The sequence below is a fragment of the Rhipicephalus sanguineus genome, chromosome 10, assembly GCF_013339695.2.
Source record: "Rhipicephalus sanguineus isolate Rsan-2018 chromosome 10, BIME_Rsan_1.4, whole genome shotgun sequence".
NCBI classification, from domain to species: Eukaryota; Metazoa; Arthropoda; class Arachnida; order Ixodida; family Ixodidae; genus Rhipicephalus; species Rhipicephalus sanguineus.
The window spans coordinates 39,386,027-39,405,828 of NC_051185.1; the positions used below are offsets into that span (position 1 = coordinate 39,386,027).

General features: G+C 46.7%; 1 protein-coding gene and 1 non-coding gene across 2 annotated transcripts; one reads left to right on the forward strand and one right to left on the reverse strand.

Annotated features, from left to right (window-relative positions):
• Window positions 1-7,621: 7,621 nt before the first annotated feature.
• Window positions 7,622-19,498, forward strand: LOC119406341 (uncharacterized). Its single transcript, XM_049420054.1, has 6 exons — window positions 7,622-7,815; window positions 8,566-8,775; window positions 10,024-10,342; window positions 15,716-16,004; window positions 17,312-17,554; window positions 19,029-19,498. Exons 1-6 carry the CDS (start codon window positions 7,622-7,624, stop codon window positions 19,334-19,336), a joined length of 1,563 nt encoding a protein of 520 aa, XP_049276011.1. The 3' UTR covers window positions 19,337-19,498.
• On the reverse strand, window positions 15,070-15,151 carry Trnal-aag (transfer RNA leucine (anticodon AAG)). Its single transcript has one exon. It is a non-coding gene; the product is annotated as a tRNA-Leu (tRNA).
• Window positions 19,499-19,802: the final 304 nt, after the last annotated feature.

The following is a 19,802-nucleotide window of genomic DNA, read 5'->3' on the forward strand; positions in this document are numbered from 1 at the left end:
TTCCATAAAACGGTTCTTGTCTCGTCGACGTCGTCGTTGGGCAGCGATAGTGGCTCGGTTTCGGACGTGGAGGTAGACGCTGGTGGGGGATCTGCTTGGAGGCGACGGCAGCGACTCGAACCCAGAACCGGAGACGAACCTGCCGTCGCACGCCCGCCTCGTCGTTGCCTTGTCCCACTTCCAGGGCTCCGCTTTCGAGCTCTAGAAGCCGTCGGGCCGAAATACGAAGCTTTCAGTGGCATGGCTATCCAAACGAGCTTGATGAGCCGATTCCACTCCGTCTTCTTCTTCTGCTTCTTGTTTGTTTATTTGTCGCCTTAAAGAGACTGGCTCTTCTTGATGATGATGATGATGACCTCTTACTGATGGCGCTTACCCACAAAGGGGGATAGGCTCTTCTTCTTATGATGATGACCACGTTCCTTTAGACTGATCTTCTTTCTTTTATCCATAACCACCACAGGGAGTTGACAAAGAGGATGGATTATACAAATACTGTACTAGAAGATTAAAATTTCGGGGCATCGGCAGAGCAAACGATATCTAAATATAAGAGCATTGGTAATATATCGTTCGAAGCCGGTACAATTTAGCACGGCATTCTTTCGTACTCACTCGGAGGCAGCAGACGTATACACACGCTACTGATGATGACAATGACCTTCCGCTTGTCGGAAAAATTATAGAATCCCAATTACCAGGTCAACTTATTCCTTACAAGTAGTATACTGGTGGAGTGAACTTTGCGACAGCAAACCTTCAAAAGTTGAGCACAATATTTATTTTAGTTTGTCAGACTGTCTGGCACCCCAGCGGGTAGAGCCATACTCGGCATGCTGGGACGCAACCCCGCGGTTGTCGGTCCTGACGCCGTGAAGCTGCCCAACGACGTAAGATCCAAGATTTCCATACCCCGGATGCCGCGCAATATGCATCCAATCTACAACGAAGCACGAAGACGAGCCAGGGGTAAATCTTTGCTCGCCAGTGCCCACTTGCACAAGGATCGAGCCTGCTTTGTAGATGCGGCTTCGTACACTCAAGAAGAAGCCTTCTCCTCAGTGGTCGTCGACTGTGATTGCAAAGTGATCAGCTGCGCTACCATCCGCACTTCTAGCTCCAGCGTTGCAGAGCAGGTTGCCATTGCTCTTGCGTTGATGGACGGTGTGCATGACACAATTTATTCAGACTCCAAGGCCGCTATCAAGGCCTTTCAGATGGGCATGGTGGCTCCCCAGGTCCTACACATCATTCACAAAGTCAAAGACCTCAAAAATCACTCATTGGTCTGGGTTTCCTGCGCACCTTGGAACCATTGAGGGTGTCTCGCTCAATCCCAACGAGGAGGCGCACTCGGCTGCACGAGGTTTGACTGACCGTGTACCGGGTAACGCGTCATCTCCTGGGCGACCCGAGCCTCTCTGCTCGTACAACGAGATATGCAAGCACCACTATCTCTCAAGAAGAGTGTTGCCTCTACCACACTCCTCGCTATGCAGGGCCCAAGCTGTTACTCTCAGACTGCTACAAACAAGCACTTACCCCGAGCCCTGCAGCACTGCACTCAATGTACCCTGAACGGTTCCCAAGCCCGGACTGCCCCTGTGTTGGTGTTATGCGGACTTCGAGCATGTCCTGTGGGGATGCGCCTCTGCCGGTCCCCCTTTCACCCAAACGGAAATGAAGAGGCTCATTAAGGCCCAGGACCAGACCTCTCAAATCCTGGCCGTCCAGAGGGCCCGCGCGAGGGCCGTCAGGTTTAACCTGATGGTCCCCGAGTGGGCCTAGCCAGGTGACGTTGAGTTTACTCGCGTCTATTGTGGACCGAATAAAGTTGTTTCACTCACTCACTCACTCCCTCAGTGCTTATGGAGGTCCTGGACTAAGAACTTCACCCGCAGTCAGGGTCCATCGAAGGACCCTGCGGTTTCTGTATATTTCAATAAATGCTTTCTCTCCATCTCCATTTCTATATGATGAAAACAAAACAATATAACGCGCCTTAATAGAGATGCGCGTCTTCAGTTTCCAGGATGAAGACATCCGGTTGAGTGTGCCGTAACTTGGACAAGAGCACATGTCTTGACGAAAACAAGGTTTGTTATCTACACAGCGTCACTCTACACTGAGGAAATCTTCCTCTTTTTTTTACTCCTACGTGATAATCTTGATAACCCGCAGTGCACTAAATGCTGTCGTTACGGACATAGCATAAAGAGATGCAGATCAGTGGTCCGGTGTCAAATGTGTACAGGACAACGTAACGCGAATTAATATGCAGCACAAGAAAGGTATTGTCTGTGCAGTGGTTCTCGCTCAGCTGACGAGGGTAGCTCTCCTGCGAGGGCCCAGAAAATGCAAATAATGAAGGACATTGAACAAAAACGATCTTCTAGACGTGACGCTCGAACTGTCACTGCAGCGTTCTCGTGGGTACGCCAGTGCTACGAGTCGTATTAATCAGGTGATAGATTCTTCACTCTCGGACGTCACAGCCGCCACTGTTGAAAAGACAATGATTGTGCTAATGGAAAAACTTTTTGTAACGCTGACAGAATCATTGGCACAAATAATGAATGCGCCGATGACTCAAATCCTGCTGAGTGCTAACCAACCAGCTGTGACCTCTCCACTTTTTTCGTCGACTAAGGAGATTATTACAGCTTCACTAGACTCAGGTTCATCAATAACTATCCTCAAGAAAATAATACCCGTCGAAGAGGAATTGTGTACACCAAAAGCCGGTCCGTCTAACATCAGCCGTAAGGAAATAATAATAGTTGAACAAGATTCGGATTGGAGCTCAGATTCAGGTTCCTAAGACTCACAAATGGAATTAGAATCGAGAAACATGAAACGGCGTGCGTCGCCTGGAGCGCAAGGTTCTCCAGTGAGTCGCAATGTTAAGAGTAAAAAATATCAGAAGGAAATCACACAAAAAAAGGACTTTTTGAAAGTTATTATAATGCAGAAGGCAGTGAATGCAGCTGGTATTTCGACAAAATAGGTGGATTAAAAATTTTACAGTGGAATTGCCGATCAATTTTTTCTGCAGCTACTGATTTATTTTGCCTGTGTAATCAACATTCCCCTGATGGAATTGTTCTGCAAGAAACTTGGCTTTCAAAAGAAAAGAGCTTTCATCTTAAAAATTACCACATATTTCGTTTAGACCGACGCTCTCGGGGTGGTGGAGTAGCAGTATTTATTTCTTCCCAAATTGTTCATCCGGTTAAAATTACATGTCAAGTAACGAAATCAGAAAGTGAAATTTTACCTTTAGATATTTCTCTTTCGGGATTTTCGTTAGTAAATGCATATTTTCCAGCAGGTGTTCAAAACTATATTGTTCTAGATTCCGCAATTTCGTCTTGCAGGAAATAAATTATATTGGCGGGAGACTTTAATTCTCATCCCACATCATGGGATTTCAGAACCGATATGAGAGGGAAGCGTTCGGGGGATCTCGTGTCCAAGAATAATTTAACATGCACTAACAAAAGAACACCCACTTTAGTTTTTAATCAGTCACTTTCCGGGATTGAACTTACTTTCTACAGTCCCAGCCTCTCAATTTCTACATAGTCTACTTTGAACTCAGGTCCAAGTAGCGACCATTTTCCAATATTGTTTGAGCCTGTATGTCCGTTGACTTCAGTACCCACCACTCGATTACTCATGTAAATTTTAATACATTTGAAACGTTGCTACGTGAGGCTTTGTCGAAACGGATAGATGAAAATTAAGAACAAAATGCCGTGAACTTAAGTTATGTTATAAAAGAATCGTTAAATAAATCTAAATTCACAGTAAAGGTCTCTGAAAGAAGTTCTTCTAATCCTTGGTGGAACTCGCATTGTTCACGTGATAACAGGTTAAGAAAAGCTGAGCGGTGAAAACCACTTTACAGCCAATGCCACATAAATTGGAGGGATTATAAATTTGCAGCTGCAGTTTTTAAGAGAACAGTCGCCGCTGCGAAGTACAGTTATGATAGCCAACGTTCTGAGTTCCTTTCAAAGCCTGGTAACAGGAAACCCCCTTTTAACTTACTTAAAACTAAAAAGGTCATTCATTCACCCATAAACATCGCATCGGTGGTTTCAATGCAAAGTGAATTGTCTAGTTTTCTTGAAAATATTGCTAAAGGACTTGAAAGTTGCTTCACGACTGCTTGCTCATACCATTCACGGTCTCATGATAAATGTAACGACTTTGAAGAGGTCACAGCTTCGGAACTAGCACAAGTAGTGAAAATATTGCTGAATTCTGCGCCATGCCCTGATGGAATTACTACATCGGTAATAAAAATTATAGATAAGGCTCTGCCCCAGGACTTACTTGCAATCGTTAAAGGGGAACTCCGGCGCATTTTCAACCATATTGAGATAATGCCGTTTTCAAATAGTATTAACAGTCTTGTAACAGCTCGTGTGGTTCATTTTGCTGAGAGACTCGTCAATAATTTTAAATAAGCAATAAACAATGTGCCCAAACCAAAACCGAAATCGGTAGCTGCTTCAGCTGGGTAGACGATTTCGAAGTATTTATCGTATTTCGGCGTCATTGGTCAACAAAATTACCCCAAACTTCGCATGTTAAGTCTATGGTCCCCTCAAAGGAAAAAGCACTTCATTTTTACCGATTAGGAACTACGCAGTCCCTAATAGGCGCCGTCAAAACATGTGACGTCACGGTGAATGGTACGGAAACTTCAAGGTGGCGTCGCCACCAACATTTTGTTTTTGCGTGTTTTCTCGCTTACTAAGCGTCTTCTCGCAGCAAGCGTCGTGTTTTTGGTATCGTGAAAGAGTGCTTTACTAATATGAGAAAAATCGTTTTGCTCTTTAGTGTCCCTTTGAGGTGTCCACAAGCCATTCTCGAACAGAAACTCTTGGAAACATTACCAGTGAACCCCCGTGAAGTACTTATACCAAACAGATCTGTTCAAACAATTATAATAAAATTTGGCGGTATATTTAACAAGAACTGCAAACATTTACCCAATAGGTACTTAAATGGCATTTTGTAAGTCCATTTGTCAAATTTAGAAACAAGCATCGTAATAGCGACTGATGCTTCAGTTTGTGAAGAAAAGGCAGGAGTGGGAATTGCATAATTATTTTTGGTCTCGTCCTTTTCAATTCGTTTTACGCAAATTATCCCTATCTATAACAGAAGCAGTCATTGTGACAGACTGTCTGCCTATCTGTTCTTCATTAACTGCAGATAATTTGTCAAATACCTTAGAAGTGTTTCATTCCCTTGTCCCAGGACATATACATCTGATTCGCTTGGTGTGGGTACCAGGTCACAAAGGGTTAACGCTCAACGAAGACGCGGATGCACTCGCAACAGCATCTCACGATGGTCCCATAATTTCTATATTGCCTACGTTGGCGTCTCTGCGACGCGATCTGAAAAGTTTGCCACGTCGGATAACCTTGCTAAATCTCCTTTGTCAACGTCTGAGTGAGTTTCCTCATCTTAATTATCCTTGGAAAAATCGATGGTGCTCCACTAGAAGGGCAGAAATACCAATTACCAGACTACGATGTCGAGTTCTCCCACTGAACTTTTACCTGAGTGAGTGAGTATGAACTTTATTCAGGTCCTGAGGAGAACGAAAGCGGTGCTGAAGGCCCCGCCAATTAATCCGGCGGCTCCACCCAGGTCGGGGCCGGTAGACAGAGTCCTTCGGCGACGGCCCGGGCCCTCTGGACCATAGAGTTTCCTAAAATGACCTAGAGGGAACTCTGGCGCTGGGATCGTTCAGCCACCATGGGAATGATGGGTAGTACACGGATTTGCCTAGTCTTCGTGCTAGCGGGCTTCGAACGTACTTGCGGCTTCGTTTATTGTTGTGTTTTGGTTTTCTTTCGTGTAAAAGAATGAATCGTTGTGAACTTCGTGACCAGATTTGAATGGCTGAGCCTAAAGAAGTTAAAGTGGCGAAGTGAAACGGCTGACCTTTGCTGAACTTCGTTTTGCGACAAAGTGGATGCAGGCGACGCGGAGCCAAACGGAGCCGAAAGTACGAAGTTCAGACAAATTTGTGTACTACCCATCATTGCCATGCTGGCTGAAGCGTCATGCGTTGCAGCTCCCATAGACACTAGCGCCAGAGTTCCCTCTAGTAAGTATTGTAGGAAACTCTATGCTCTGGACAGCCTTGAGCTGAGCTATGAGCTCTGTGCTTCGAACTTTTACCTACACAGGTCTGGTCTGGTGCAGCGTCCCCTTTATGCGTCTATTGCAACGAGAGTGAATCTATGCACCATTTATTTTTAACGTGCAGATTGTTCACAAATAAAATAAAAAGATTTCTAGACGAACCCTTCCGAAGGATGGGCTTACATTTATCACTTCCGGTTGTTCTTTCCTTTGGTGCTACCGTACTGGGCTTTAGCCACAGGAACGTTTGTGATGCCGCATGTGATTTCCTACGTGAGACAAAACGAATTGAATGTTAAGGTTATCTAATTTCACTTTATTTTTCAACCATATTGGCTTGTCATTAGTTTTCGCCTTGATTATACCAATGAGTTACTTTGTAAACTATCCATTTCTAAACATACTTAGATTGTAAAACAATTTCATCTCTAAAATAAGGTACCGCCCGTTTCATGGCCGATTCCCCGCGGTGAGTTGCGCCAAATACTTTTCAAATTACTTTATTATGATTTTTTATTCAAATTCTCCGCTTCATTGCTTATATTATATTCTATTATTCTATTCTTAATGTTTTTGTTTCATTTTTACCTCTTTCATCTTAAATAGAAAAAAACTTAAGCTTTAATTTAAGAATTATATTTTAAAAACTATCCGGTTCTTGGCCAATCCCCCAGCGTGGGTGTGTGCCAGAGTTTCCAGGATCTACTTTACGCTATTCTACTCTACAGAGGAACAACCAACCAACCCGCCCAATTCTTCGCCAATTCATCATAATGGGTATGAGCCTCTGATATAGGAGAACCGACGAACCAGCTCGCATCGCGCGCATCTTCGTCGCGGCAGCCCCTGGTGGCTTCCGTGCGCGGTCTTCACCGTTCCCGGTCTTCGCAGCGGGAAAATTGGTCGTTCCCCTCGGTTCAAGCAGTTCCCGTGCACCAAGGACATGATGCGTCTGTCCCATAGCGATCTTCGCACATCGGCAAAGGTTCAAGAGTCGTCCGTGAGCTCCGGTTCTGCGGACCTCCTCCGGTAGGCGTCGCTCCGACGGACGTCGAGCATCGGGCGACGTTCCTGCGCCTTCGCAGGGCGACCTGCACCACAGGATTGGCCGTTCGTCGTGGACGAGCTCACCGACAAGTGCGCGACCTGGGCTGACATCTTCGCTAGTAGAAAACATCCAGGACTATAGCGAACAGCAAGCTGTGAGGAAACATTTTCGTTCTGTCTTCAGCAAGCTGACTTATGGACGTTTTTAAGAGGTCAGTGACAAAGGTGACCTAAATAAGACCTCATCATTGCTAAGAGGACTTAAGTGGACGTCACTGCTGCTACGAGGTCTGAGGTCCACTTGACGCAGGAGACACCGCTACTAAGAGGTCTGGAGACGTCGAGAAGGCGGCGACCGGGACTGTAAACTGTGCGACTACTTACTTCAGAGTAAGGCGAGATGGCGCAGAGCGCATCGTTAGCGTCGTCCAAGGCTAGCGAGTCATCGCGGCTCTCACTGCAGACGACCAACAAAACGAACACGTCGGAGCTCGACAAGGGTAACGACGTGGTACCCGGTTTGCTCTATTACGAGTTTCTGCCCCTTGTGCGTCGATCCAAGACAACAGGCCTCCTCGAGTTCCAGGAGTTTGAGTGAGTACATACACGAGCTCTGCACATCGGAAATTCCTGCATGTCTTCTTTAACACAGCATACATGGAGTAGTTGGCAAGCTTGCTAATATTAGCAAGTATACTGTAACACGGTGAAACGCGTGTGCTTCAGTAGATAATAATGCTCCGTTGGGAGGAGAGGGTTCTGAAAAAAAAATGTTAGCTAGCGTTGCCATTTGAAGGAAGGCCTATCCCATGTCTCATATATGGGTGATATCTGAAGGGGATTTGACGTCGGGTTTCCAGAAATATATCGATAGTCATCTCCAGAACGACTGAAATCTGGGCGCCAATTCTGAAATACAGAGTTGTTGTTCCACGGTTATGTTTGAACATGTGGTTACCGCATGGCTTGCTTCACGAAAAATATGCTCGAGACTAGTTACGTCTGTGTAGCTCACGAACATACTCATTAAGAAAATTAAAGAAGAAATTTGGGGGACGAAAACAATCGTATTGTGCGGGTCGTGCCACGTGTTTGAGACCCCTGCCATAGAGCAACAAAACGGTTGTCAATTGTGTAGGAGGTGCAGGTAGTTAAGCGGTATTACGACGCTACAGAATTAGGAGGAATGATACAGGTGAGCCAAATGCGAAACGGGAGTAATTGAAGAAGATGGTCAGGCGAGGCTTCTGTCCTGAAATGGACTCAAGATCGTATTCTGACGATGATGGTGCCGATGAAATCCTTCCAACGCTGGCGTCCATCCTTTGACCGTTCGTCACGCAGCGACGTAGTGGAGCGTGCCAGCGACTGGTACCGGCAGATATGCGGCTACCGTGTGGTCTCCATGGAGACGGTGCAGTTCAAGTTCAGGGACAAGGATCCGGCATCCTCTTCTTCCTTTTCGGGGGAAGCGAAGGGAGACCGCTCTTCACGCTCGGACGAAGACAGCACCAGGCTGTCGGCGCAGAAGCACTACTACGGGGACGGACTCAGGCAAGAAAAGCCTAGGTGGCGCTGCGTTACGAGCTGCTGAGTTTAGAGGTTTATATGATTGTGTGCTAGGTTATTGGTCAACAAGGCGAAAATAAATTCGACGATATAAGATATACAAATATCATAGATAATCTGCTGCGAGTGAGTGAGTGAGTGAGTGAGTGAGTGAGTGAGTGAGTGAGTGAGTGAGTGAGTGAGTGAGTGAGTGAGAGTGAGTGGTGAGTGAGTGAGTGAGTGAGTGAGTGAGTGAGTGAGTGAGTGAGTGAGTGAGTGAGTGAGTGAGTGAGTGAGTGAGTGAGTGAGTGAGTGAGTTATAATAATTCTTGGGGTTTGACGTCCCAAAACCACGATAAGACGCCGTAGTGGAGGGCTCCGGAAATTTTGACCACCAGGGGTTCTTTTTCTCGCATTAGTAAAGTAGTCTTCCGCGATACCAAAACACCGCGCTTGCTGCGAGAGACGCTTAATAAACGAGAAAAACGCGCAAAAAGAAATACAGGTGGCGACGCCACCTTGGAATTCCCGCACCATTTGCCGTGACGTCACGTATTTTTGACGGCGCCTGCTTGGGCCTACGTAGTTCCTAACCGGTTAAATCGAAGTACATTGTTCTCTGAGGGAGCTAGCGACTTGGCATAACGAGTTTGTGGAAATTTCGTCGGGCCAGTGGCGCCAAAATACGTTAATGCTCTTTGAAATGTTTACGTCATGAATTACAAGTTCGGCGCGGAAATTTAAAAATGAAACTTTGAACTGGTTTTCTCCTCTAATAATAAACCTATGGTGGTGAAATAAACTACACAAGAGTTCTCCGAGCACCACTTTATCAATCTAAACCATTCATTGTTTCTTTTGTGTCCCTTTAACGTGCACGTAAATCAGACATCTAAGTACACGGGCCTCGAGCATTTCGCCTCCATCGAAAATGCGGCCGCCGCGGCCGGAATTCGATCCGCGAGCGGCGGGTCGGTAGGTGAGCACCATAAACCACTAGACCACCGTGGCGGGTTGTATGTATGGTGATGTATGTATGTATGTATGTATGTATGTATGTATGTATGTATGTATGTATGTATGTATGTATGTATGTAGTATGTATGTATATGTATGTATGTATGTATGTATGTATGTATGTATGTATGTATGTATGTATGTATGTATGTGTCTACCTGCTCTGTCCGGTCGGTAGATCTGTCATCTCCTTTTTTACGCTAACTAAACCACGAGCCATATGCTCGGTATGCGCAGGGTGTGGGTGTTCCCCTGCGAGGCACACATCAACGGCGGCGTCGAGTTGGGCTACCTCGACCTAGAGCCCCAGTTGGTGGAGCAGCCGGCGGGCTGCATCCGCTACGAGACTGTGCCCGACCTGCTCGAGAGGTTCAACGCCGAGCAGGCGACCGGGGCGAGGCCCGTGCCGGGCAAGGTGATCGGGGTCGAGTCGCGAGACGTGCGCCAGCCCGAGAAGATGCGCCGCGACGTGGACCAGGGGGACGGCTTCAGTTACTTCCAGCTCTTCAGTCTGCGCATCTTCTTCTACAGAGGCTGCCCACTCGAGAGAGGATACGTGAGTGTCACGTGACTCGCATTTCGATGAAAAGGCGGGACACTATACTCGGTTACAACCAAGGAGTTTACAAACTAATTAAAAATTTAGGCTCCGCCCACAGAGCCACGGCGCGCCTGTCATTCACCCGCAAAATACAATCGCGCTAGCTGGTTTCCACTCGAACCGTAAGTACTTTTTTCTCGGCTAACGTACATACTACGCATATCAAGAGTTAAAGGTTCGTCGTTACTACCTAATACGTTATGTTTGGTTGAGCAGCGATGTCAGAATCCCTCACCAAATTTACTAAGACTTTCAAGTTTCTGACCTAAAACCAGCGACCCAAACGTTTTCTGTACGGTACAGTCGACTATCTGAATCATTCGAGATGCGTTTGACGTCAAGAAATTGAGTAAGCGGTATTGGGTAGAGCGATTATGCAAGTTCTCTACGGGAGGGGCGGCGATGGCTTTGGGCGTTGCCGACACTTTTCTTGGGTCGTAACCGACTATCAAGTCAGAGAATAAATTAGTTTATACTGATAAATTATACTAAGAAAACTCTGGTGTCGTTAAGAAAATCAATGTCGAAAGTTTCATTTTAGAATTTACCGCCAAAATCTCAGATGGTGATGTCACGGATTTCCAATTCTTTTTTTTTTATATATATATTGGCCACTTTGGTTTAAGGAAATTTCTTGAAACTTGGTATGTTAAATCTCTGGCTCCCTCAGAAGACAATGTACTTCACTTTTAACGATGGGCAACTACGTAAGCTAGTAGACGCTGTCAAAATCTGTGACGTCACGGTGAATGGTGGGGGAACTTTGAAGTGGCGTCTCCACCCGCATTTTCTTTTCACGCGTTTTCGCGCTTGCCACGCGTCTTCTTGCGGCAAGGGTGGTGAAAAATCTTGAAATGGTATAGCGCATTACGGGGAAGAAGAAACGGCCTAGCAGACCGACACAAGAGGACAGAGCGCTAACTTCAACTGAGATTTATTGTCAAAATGCATCAAATATGTAGACTTGCGCAAGCATACAAAAACACCCTAACCAACGCCAAGATTAGACACCATCGCACCGTCACACACCACAAATTCACAGACGTTTCCCTGATTAAGAAAGGTTCACTTCATGTTCAGATAAAGCCAAGGAAGGAGCGCTGATACACGTGATGCCCGCTCTGGTATACAATGCGCTTCTATTATTTTCTCGAGTGATTGTGACGGGTGCTTTTTTAACACTTCACATTGATCAAACATGGGGGGAACATCCACAATCGCGGCAGTGAATTCCAATATGGCCCTGGATTGGTTTGTGAACATTGTAATGGTGCTCTTTTAGCCTTTCATAAGGCAGCGTCCCGTTTGGCCGATATACCTCTTACCACATGAAAGTGGTATCGAGTAAACAACCCCACGTTGACTGGCACAAACCGAGTTTTGTGCTTGGTTGAGCAACAGTGGCCCGTGATTTGAGGGGAATTGACTGCTTTGCAAAGCCGCGGTAACTTATCCGGCGGCCGGAAATAAACACCACCTTCACGCTTGACTTTCTCCCCTATCTTTTTTAGTCGGTGGGAAATGTCATGCACGTAGGGTAAAAACTACGGGTCTCTTTTCGGTCGTTAGACCGAAAAACGACGTTAGTTTTCGTTCCTTGGCTTTATCTGAACATGAAGTGACCTTTCTTAATCAGGGAAACCGTCTGTGAATTTGTGTGTGTGTGACGGTGCGATGTGTCTAATCTTGGCGTTGCGTTAGGGTTTTTTTGTATGCTTGCGCAATCTACATATTTGATGCATTTTGACAATAAATCTTCAGTTGGAAGTTAGCGCTCTGTCCTCTTGTGTCGGTCTGCTAGGCCGTTTCTTCTTCCCCGTAATGCGCTATACCATTTCAAGTACGACGAACCAACTCGCCCAATCTTCAACACTGGTGAACAATCGCTTTATCCAGTGCATCATTCCGCATGGTCACGCTGGAAATCAAGTGGTCAATACAGGCCTAAAACAAGGCTAGCAATGCTCAAAACCGGGTTAAAATAAACGAGCAAGGCCTACAATAATATAGTTATTAGAAATAACCTAGAAAGTATTTGCAATAATTAACTTAACATCGCTAAAAACGCTTCGAAAACGTGCGGCTGACACCCGCGCCGGGCAAGAGAGGGCGCCACCACCTCTCCAAACGCGCAATTGTTCCTCCCACCAGCGCTTCCCCGGCGTCTTCCTCGAGACATCTGAAGGGGGAAACAGCCCGACGGAACTCGCTGCAGACGACACAAATCTCAACTGCCGTAATTATAACAAGCAGGAAGTCGATGAAGCGCAGCAAAAAGTAGCGCGCATGTCGCACACCGAGTTTGCGAATCTCTCTAACAAGGTTCCTACTCGTGCCGGGGAAACCCTACACGCTTAACTCAAACATTGACGTCATCGACGGTTTGCTAAACGGAGCAGTGGGAACTACGAACGGGAATCGCTGCGTGCCAGTGCTACGCACTTCCTCAGGTTTCACACTATAGTGGAGCTGCGTTTAGCACAGGATTTAAAACTACACGCAGTTAAGTTTAGTGTCCCTTTAAACATGGTTGTGAAGTACTGTAAACCTCAGTATAGTGAAGTTGAAGAGAGAAATTCTCGCTATAACGAAGTTCAATCTTTTTATAGTAAATTCGATTGCCAGCTAGGCAATATGTCATGACGCCCTCTTGCGACTAGGAGCGCAGCACATAGTAGAAGCGGGAATCGAAATTTAACAGTTATTTTGTAAAAAACCGTTGTCCACTTATGTGGGCAATGTTGCCTGCCAACAGAGGGGAGAAGGTGGGGAAGGGATTGCAGGTTACTGGCAAACGAAGCATACCAAGCATCCGCTTGAATCCGGAGCCGACGTGATGTGCAGTGAAGGCGATCGAAACAAGATTAAATAATAACTGTTGGGGTTTTACGTCTAAAAAAGAACGACGTGATTTTGAGGGACGCCGTAGTGTAAAGCTCCGTAAATTTCTACCACCTGGGGTTCCTTAACGTGCACCTAAATCTAAGTACACGGGCCACAGCCATTTTCGCCTCTATCGAAAATGCGGCGCGCGCAGCCGCTCCCGGGATTCGATCCCGCGACCTTCGGATCAGCAGTCAGGCATCATAACCACTAGACCACCGTGGCGGGTAAGGCGAAACAAAGGGAAGCTTCACGACATTGTGGTTGTTCACTTCAAAAGCTTTTTCTTTTTTCTCGCTTAAAACAAAAATTATTGATTTCATACTTTCTTTACAAATGGGAAATAAGGCGTGCTACATAAGACACTATAGCAGTGGTTCTCAGCGATGAATGTTTCGGGGTCCCCTTGTGGACCGGTGGAAGTGATGAGGGACCCCTTGCAGTGAGAGAAAAGTGGGAGGGGGGGGGGGGGGGGAGTCAGAAATTAACGCAACATGTAGCGTGTTTTTCTTCCTGGCAAAGAATGGTCAAAGTGCCACGCCAATTCGATCTCAACAGCTTGACAACAAGTTGTGCGGTCTGCAGCCACATTCAACATTTCTCTAGCTATGTTTGCTCTTCAAATATGCAAGCCTATAAAAAGTACGCTCGCGTGCATATGTCGTTTCATGGAGAAGGGGAAACATAAGTCAGCTCCGCCGCAATGCGAAATTGTTATGCGGTGATGCATAAGAAAAATGAGAAGGGGCCGCTGTCACGGGAAACAGTGTGCCTCCAAAAACGCGTTTTCTTTCTTTTTATTTTTTTTTCGAGGATGGCTTTCAGAGACCTACAAAGATGGCTTCACGGACCCCCATTTGAGAATCACTATTCTATAGGCTATATTTTTACATGGACCGCTACGCTACACGGCGAGAACGAAGGTGCAATATGGACACAAACGCCAATTTTTGATAATTTGATTTTGCCACAGGGTTTCTGCTTTGGTTGCTCCCGCTGTATTTTTATCAGATAGTATATGCACCGACAAAGCCCCCAGTGTGAACAGATTCCTCATTACGCATTAAGTGTATTTATTTAAAAATGTTAAAAAGGGCTGCATTTTGCGACGCTTCCGCATGGCCAAAAGTTGTGCAAATATAATGCAAAGAAGAATGAACTATTATGGTTATGAAAGACCGGCGCCTTGAGATTAAGCGAAAAGATTGTTTTTTAGTAATGGCTCAAAGCAGTAGTTTTGTATATATTATTTCGTACGACACAGTTTCGATTCCACGCGTGATCGTGCGCAAAGTTCGAAGCGCCCTCAAGGTCATTCTGATACATTGTACTCAAGGAAACACAAAATTTTCTTCCGTAAGCCGCCGCTTCAATCACATGCGTCCCACTTACCCATTTATTAGCACGATTATTATTTTTTTTTTTCAGGGGGATTGGAGACTGCCGAGAAACCACCCACCTGGCCCACTAAAAAAAAAATTCTGACTACGCTACTGTAGACATCAGCCAGCTGAATCACCATTCTTTTGATTTACTGACTTCTTTTCTGAAGCAAAAATTGTTTGTGTCACCTCATCATGTTCCTGCACTGTTCCCGCCGTGTAAATAGCGGTGAACAACGGACAAACCGAACTGAAGGCCTACCAAGTTGTAACCCACTCCTATGTTAGTTGTGTTCCAATGTGATGTAACTCTTTTTGGTGTACTGTTTTTTTTTTTTGTCTGTAGGTTGTGTTAGGAAACGCAGCAATTGTGATTTAAATTTAAGAAAAAAAAAAGTATGGCACCAAAAAAAAATGTGGCAGCGGTGGGATTCGAACCCACGCCCCCGAAGAGACTGGTGCCTTAAACCAGCGCCTTAGACCGCTCGGCCACGCTACCGACGATTGTGAGGGCATTCTCTAACGCGTCGTATGCTGAAAGGCGACGCGGAGTTGGCCGAAAAAACTAACATTTGAAATTTGCGATAATGTTTCCACTTTGCGAAACACCACGCAATGCCTAGAAAGTGATCATCCCCGCTCAAAATAGCCTTTCTATGACGTAGTAATTCTGCACGGCCGCAACTACTGTACCGTAACGACGAACCAGTTTTTACCGCAGGAGCACGGCCCTGCTGACACGCAGGACGTGAACGTTCCTGTATTTGAGTGCACACATATCGATCAGTACAGGCGTACACACACGCTTGCGTACGGCCGGCTGCAATGTGTGTGACGTCACGCTCCCACCCACCCAATCGCTGCCTCGCCCTAAAAGCTACGCCGAAAGCGAGCGCGGTTGGTTGCGCCGAGATGACCTCAGAGAGCTACGACCAATGACGAGAGGCTGTACGTAGAGCGCGCAGTTTGAACTGAGCCATATAAGCTCTTAGCGATACTCTAACAGTTCCAGGTGACTCATAACGCTAACATAATTCAAGTGAGCTTTTGCGTTGTTTCCAAGTCTACAGCTGATATCAGCGCAAATGCACAATCAAGGGAAAGGAAGCGCGGCTACAATTGTGCCCGTCAACGAGACGAGCGACTTGGCAGAGAATTCGCACGCTGCACGCAACACTTCGCACCTGCTTTCTTTTCTGTCGCAGAGGTCCGCGACGTGGTGCCGAAGCCGCTGGACGACTACGCCTTCGAGGACTTCACGTGTGTCCTCAAGCGGGCGTCCCAGTGGCTGCATAGCGAGAGCCCGCTCAAGTTGTACAACCTGCAGACTCTCTTCGTCAAGGCCAAGATCGGTGAGCTACCTTCTCGAGTGCTCGTAAAAAAGGCGGAGTTTTCTACAGGACAAGTTGATTGGTGGACATGGATTGCTATATATACGAGGTGGAGGGCGAACTGATCAGCGAACGCTTGTTAACTGAGTAGATATAAGGGAGGAGGCTTGGGAGGAAAGACGCGCTGTCGCTACATGGCGGCAGCGGCGGGATGCAAGCCCGAGCCTAATCAACACACAAGAGAGGTCTTGCGCATACCGCTGCACAGTTCTTGCTCAAATTCCGCAGATATATCGCATTTTATTTTCCCGATTGTTTAACGTACGTAACGCTCTCCGCTATCAGGGACGTAGCCAAGGGGGGGGGGTTGAACCCCCCCCCCCCGAAATTTTTCAATTTTGCTTGCGTATATATACACACACACATACAAACGCACGCACGAACATACATAAAGTATGGTTGAAACCCCCCCCCCCCCCCCCCCCCGAAAAAAAATTTCTGGCTACGCCCCTGTCCGCTATTACTTGTCTGGTTTATTAGAAAAATATACAAATATTTTGTTTGTGGGAGCTGATCGAGCAAGCGCGCTGCTGCCATCACCTACCGGAATCTGTCTCAAGGGCGCGGGTTGCTCCTCTGTTGGATTTAGAAATACAGGGGAGTTACCGTATATGCTACCCTTAGGTAGCATATGGCTGCAACTCTACTGCTCACGTGACCGAAGCACCACCGCCGAATGCCTCCCCGACTAAATAAATCGTCCGGACGGCGGATTCATCGACCGCCCGGCTCATGAGGTCAGTCAAGAGCGCACGTCCATGGGTGCAGGATAACGTTCATCAGCCTTTGAGGAGGAAATGCCGCTGCCTTCTATAAATGTACCCCAACCACGGTTTGGTCTGGAGGTGCGAGCGCGCGCCTCCAGACCAGACTAGACCAGACCGGCCGTTTCCCAACAAGCGCCAACCCTCCCACAACGGCTGCTTTCTGCTGGAAATTATGAATGGGCGGAGCTTCGGGCGATTCCAATAACGTAAAGACCTTTTCACGGGAGAGAAACACCTCCTTTCTGGACTGTGGCACGGGGGTACAAACCAGTGCGACCAGAAGCACGAAAAGCGGCGCGGTGTATCCCTATAAATTAGCAAATATGATAATGACAAGCGCTACATCAAACGATATCGGGACAATAAAATGCGATGTCTCTGGGAAATCTAAGCAAGAACAGAGCATCGATCGGTAAGAGCGAATATTGTCGAAGAGTTTAAGCGAAATACACGGTTTTGGAGTCTAATATATGCGATGTGTTAATTTCGTACTGCACGCAGACGTTCCTCCGGGTACGGCGCTGTCCCGCAAGGTGCGCACGCTGGTTCGATACCTGAAGGTTCTGCGCATCGTGTACAGCACGTTTCCCGAGAGCGCCGCCGACTTCGCGAGCCTGCGCTCTCCGCGGTGCCTGTCTCACCGCGTGTTCATGCCGGCCCTGAGCCGAGACGGACGAGACTTGCCCGTCGCCGAGGCCATACGCACGTTGAAGGCCAACATGAGCCTCTGGAGCGTCGGATTGCGTGAGTTTATATAATAACCCTACACTCTAAGAAAAAAAAAGGTGTCCTTCAACTCTTCTTTTATACACGTGAGTCATATGTGGAGCACTCTCTTTAGAGAGTTACGTTGACTCTCTTTAGGAGCTAGAGTCGTGGGATGTATAACTCTCATTAGAGAGTCACATTGACTTTCCAAAAGGGAGTCAGTGTGACTCTCTAAAGAGAGTGCTACACATCTGACTCTCACATGTATAAAATAAGAGTCAAAGGACACATTTTTTTGTTAGAGTGCAAGGAGATACTTGCTAAGTGGGTGCACGTAGCATACACTGCGAGAAACTTGAGCTAGTCAATTGCTTTTGCGGTAAGTTAGCGTCAAGCACAGGCGTGCACAGAGAATTTGAGGAGGGGGGGGGGGCAAGTGAGTTAAGCTTCAAAACAGCCCTCCCCCCTCTTCCCAACCTCCTCCAGCTAAGGCTTTTACAATCAGAACACAGTAAGGATTCGACGGGGGCTAGGTGGTATAGCGCCAGGACAAAACTAGAAGACAAGACACGTGTGCACACATATGTGTCCTGTCTGCTCGTTTTGTCCTGGTGTTTCAGTATAGCGCAGCAAAAGAACGATCAGAATGCCGTGCGAAGACATGGTAATGACAGGAGGGGGGGGGCCCCCTTCTGTGTGCACGCTTATGGTGTCAAGCACAGAAAAAGAGATGCAACAGCAGAGAGCAAACGATGAATTTTATTCGACAAGCAGGGCAGCAAGGAAAAAGAGTGTGGAGTAATCCGGGCAGTCGGCACCAGTCAAAAAGCATCGAATAATGCGGTATTTCGAATAAAACGCTTTTCTGATGACATAAGGGGCAGCCTGTAGGGTAACCCAGATGGCATCAGACATAAAGCGTCGAACATAATAGTATTTCGAATAAGGCAATTTTATTATAACGAGCGTTCAGTTTTCAACTTGATTTATGTAAAGGAAGTCGCATATCAGTCGCCCTTACTGGACTCACTTTTGCACACGACGCGCACATATACACGCAAACGCGCGCGATGTGGTTGGTGCAATTTTGATCAATTGCTATAAAGTTCTTTTCATGGCCTTCTTCGTTATTTATGTGCAGTTTTACGTTAAATAATATATTGTAATAACAAAATCATGTCGCGTTCGTTCCGTAATTCTACTGCTCCTATTTTACAGTGTCAAATTTCGTTGTATATGAACTGTCGCTGTCCAATGTGCACTTTTTCTTGCCTCTTCGACTTGTCTTGTTCACATTCCCGCATTCTTGTTCTAATTTCTGCATATATTTGTACCCCTTCCTTTTGTTTTCTAACTATTGTACATGTTTTAACATTTTCTTGTGTAATCCCCCCTTTCCCCCCTTTTGTAATGCCTCTAGGTTCCTGTAAGCTACTTTTAAATAATAAATAAATAATAAATAAATAAATAAGCGACAAGGTCCATCGTCATCGTATCGGGCTACATGCAGGAGGCAACATCCTGTGCGCCGAGTCACTGACCGTGGACTACGACCCGTCGGGGCGTGGCCCGAGCAAGATCAACGCGTCGGCGCCCAGCAAGTCCGAGATCATGGCGGCCACCAACGCCGGTGGTGCCGCGCAGCGGCGAGCTCGCGTGGTGCTCTACTTCCGCGTCTACACGGACGCGCCCGAGCCCGTCGAGAAGGCGGCCGCCGCCCCACCGACCTCCATCAGCCGACCCCGCCTGAACGCGAACTCTGTCACACTGTCGAGAAGCGCCGCGGCTGTAGCGAACCGGAAGTGCCGCATCATGTGACGCTGGTCACGTGCTCGTTCCCTCGAGCTTCACACTGTGACGTCACCCGGCAGGTCTCTTGCCTTGGTTGAATAAAGTGGCTCCATGTAGACATAAATTCGTCATGGTCCAGATCGAGCTTGTACTCGTTACAGGAAAAAAGTAACTGATCACATTAACGACGTCGATGACTGGGGCTAGTTGATTCATGTCAAAGTTTTAACGAATACTTTAACGTTAACAAATACATTCTTCCAAAGTGTAATTAATTACAGTGACCAATTACTGCTCCATGACAGTAATTAAGCAATTGGTGAAAAGTAATCGAATGCTTCTATGTTACTTTCCACCCCAAACTTTTATTTTGTTCAAACTAGCCTGGCTATTTTGCTGCGTCCTCTGCAGCCCTTCACACTTTATCGTCACTAACAACTTTCCGAAATTCACATCGGTCATGTTCCCTTGTTTCTTTGTGAAAAGATCAGCA